Consider the following 2,836-nt stretch of genomic DNA (forward strand, 5'->3'; position numbering starts at 1 on the left):
ATGTTCTGTGAAGCCATGCAGGGCAAGCCGGAGTTCACCGATCCATTGACCCATGAACTGAAACACCATCCGGGCCAGATCGAATCAGCGGCTATTATGGAGTTCCTGCTCGACGGCAGCGACTATATGAAGGAGGCCAAGCTGCGGCACGAGCGCGAGCCGTTGACGAAGCCGAAGCAGGACCGGTACGCTCTGCGGACGTCGCCGCAATGGCTCGGGCCGCAAATAGAGGTGATCCGCACGGCGACGCACTCGATCGAGCGGGAAATCAACTCAGTCAACGATAACCCCCTCATCGACGTCGCCCGCGACATCGCTCTCCACGGCGGCAATTTCCAGGGGACACCCATCGGCGTTTCCATGGACAACCTCCGCGTCGCGCTGGCGGCCATCGGGAAGCTGGTCTTCGCGCAATTCTCCGAGCTCGTCTGCGACTACTACAACGACGGCCTACCGTCCAATCTGAGCGCCGGCGCCGACCCCAGTCTCGACTACGGCCTAAAGGGAGCCGAGATCGCCATGGCCGCCTACTGCTCGGAGCTCCAGTACTTGGCCAACCCGGTGACGACCCACGTCCAGAGCGCCGAGCAGCACAACCAGGACATCAACTCCTTGGGCCTAATCTCGGCGCGTAAGAGCGCCGAGGCTGTGGAGATCCTGAAGCTGATGATGGCCACCTACATGATCGCTCTGTGCCAAGCAATCGACCTGAGACATCTGGAAGAGAACCTGAGAGAGGTCGTGAAGCACGTCCTGCTGCAGTCAGCCAGGAAATCGCTCTATGTGGCGGAGGACGGCAGGCTAACAGAGGCGAGATTCTGCGAGAAAGAACTGATCCAAGTCGCCGAAAGGCAGCCGGTTTTCTCCTACATCGACGACCCCGCGAACCCGTCGTACGCGTTGATGCTCCAGCTGAGAGAGGTTTTGGTCGAGAAGGCGCTGGAGGGAACCGAGGAAGGCATGGCGGCGTTCAAGCGGATCCCCAAGTTCCAGGAGGAGCTGGGTAGCGCACTGAATGAGGAGATCGCCACGGCGAGGGAGAGGTTTGGGAGAGGAGACTTCATAGTGGGGAGTAGGATAAAGAAGTGCAGGACTTACCCGGTGTACAACTTCGTGAGGGAGGAGGTGGGCACGGAGCTGCTGACAGGGGAGAAGAAGGTGAGTCCCGGGGAGTACATAGAGAAGGTTTATGAGGCGATGGAGGAAGGGAAGATCGGAGAGGTGGTGGTGAAGTGCGTCGGGGAGTGGCGGGGGTCGGCCGGTCCGTTCACGCCACGGCCCGAGGCGTCGTCGCCGGCCCTCAGGAATCCGGAGAACTGGAGCTGGTTTGAGCAGGTGAGGTCGCCGTCGGCCACCAGCGGGAGGGGGTATTGGAACTTATGAGGAAGAAAGATGGTGATTGGCTGCCCGTCTTATATCTATCTCCCTGCAGTGCTCGTAAGCTTCAACGCTGGTGATTTTGTTTGTTTACTTTGTACTGCTTGTGCATCTCGAAACCCAAATAACTCTTCGGATCCAAACCTACATTTCTGCTGATTATAATATTTTGACGGAGAAAAAAATCAAACCCTTGGAAGCGTTCGTCACACGGCGACTTAGATTTCATGAAAATCTAAAAATCTTCAACGATGCCTCAATCTTATGAGACTTAACCATATTAATTATAATAAAGATTCGTATTTAACGAAATATTTAATTTAACTTTAAGAAAATGATCTGATATAATAATATCATTATCCAAAAACTATTCCGCTTTTACAAGCTAGTTTGAGCCTTATCTTTGTTATGTCATCTAATTCTACAATCAAATCGAGCAATAATGTGGACGCAATGCTTCTCACCAAACTCAACTAACAAAGCGACTCGGCTGGATCAGTTCCAAAGATCGAATCGAACCGGGACCCTTTCCTCGGAATGAATCGGTCCTGAATCCAACCAATTATATTCCAATGTCCAAGCGGTTCAATCGGGACACTGGATTAACTATTCTGATTACATATTCAATATATATATATATAATATTATTATCAGTTATCTAACTTCTAATTACTTACTTGTAATTACTTACGGAGCCAACTTTGACAAGAAAAATAATTACTCTCGATTGTAGCTCTTGGTTTTTACATCAAAAGTTCTCAATGAAGTTGGAATTGAGAGTACGTTTATCTAAGTCGTGAAGTATCATTTTGCTAATTCCTAGAACTTAGTTAGGATTATTTAAATCATGAAACGCTCTTGTGACATATACATCCGTAAAAAATTAGTTTAGTTGTAATCTCGTACAGGTCCTGAAGGACGGACAAATTCTGACGTCTCACGAAAAGAAAAGCTTTACAAGTAATTCAGTGAGCATCTTGAGTGCAAGAGATAAAAGAAATGAATGAGAAGTTCCAGTGTGTCTGATGCGAAGGTTAGTTCCCGTCAAGTTAAAATACGAACTTGTGAAGATTATTTAATGCTTGATAATATACCGAAGTCTCATCCAGCCTTGTGTCATCGGAGGGTTCTAGGGTGCTGAGATGGTTGACATTTTGTGTGCATTTACGATTTGCAGAAAATAAGCCATGATATATAAAAATGGAGTCATTTTGGGACAGTTCAACCCAACGTGACAAGCAAGGCACTACAGTACTACGAACTATTATATTTTCCAAGCAAAAACATATAAATCCAAGGTAAAATATGCTATCATGTCTATGTGCAAATATGCAAAAATGATAAAATAACTTATTGAACGAAGTTGTTATAGATGTGCAACGACCGTTCGTGACACGGAATTAGTTGGAATTGAGAACTCAGTTCGGTGAGACTATGTCATCAACATCCACTCTACTAT

The 2,836-nt window shown here is 47.8% G+C and overlaps 1 protein-coding gene across 1 annotated transcript in view; it reads left to right on the forward strand.

Annotated features, from left to right (window-relative positions):
- LOC135593182 (phenylalanine ammonia-lyase-like) overlaps nt 1–1,586 on the forward strand; it is a 2,538-nt gene extending 952 nt beyond the window's left edge. The window contains exon 1 of the mRNA XM_065083042.1: nt 1–1,586. This exon is cut by the window's left edge and continues 952 nt beyond it. Coding sequence (XP_064939114.1) covers nt 1–1,383 — 1,383 coding nt within the window. The 3' untranslated portion in view covers nt 1,384–1,586.
- Nucleotides 1,587–2,836: the final 1,250 nt, after the last annotated feature.

Source organism: Musa acuminata, chromosome BXJ1-9 (genome assembly GCF_036884655.1).
Source record: "Musa acuminata AAA Group cultivar baxijiao chromosome BXJ1-9, Cavendish_Baxijiao_AAA, whole genome shotgun sequence".
In the NCBI taxonomy this organism is placed as follows: Eukaryota; Viridiplantae; Streptophyta; class Magnoliopsida; order Zingiberales; family Musaceae; genus Musa; species Musa acuminata.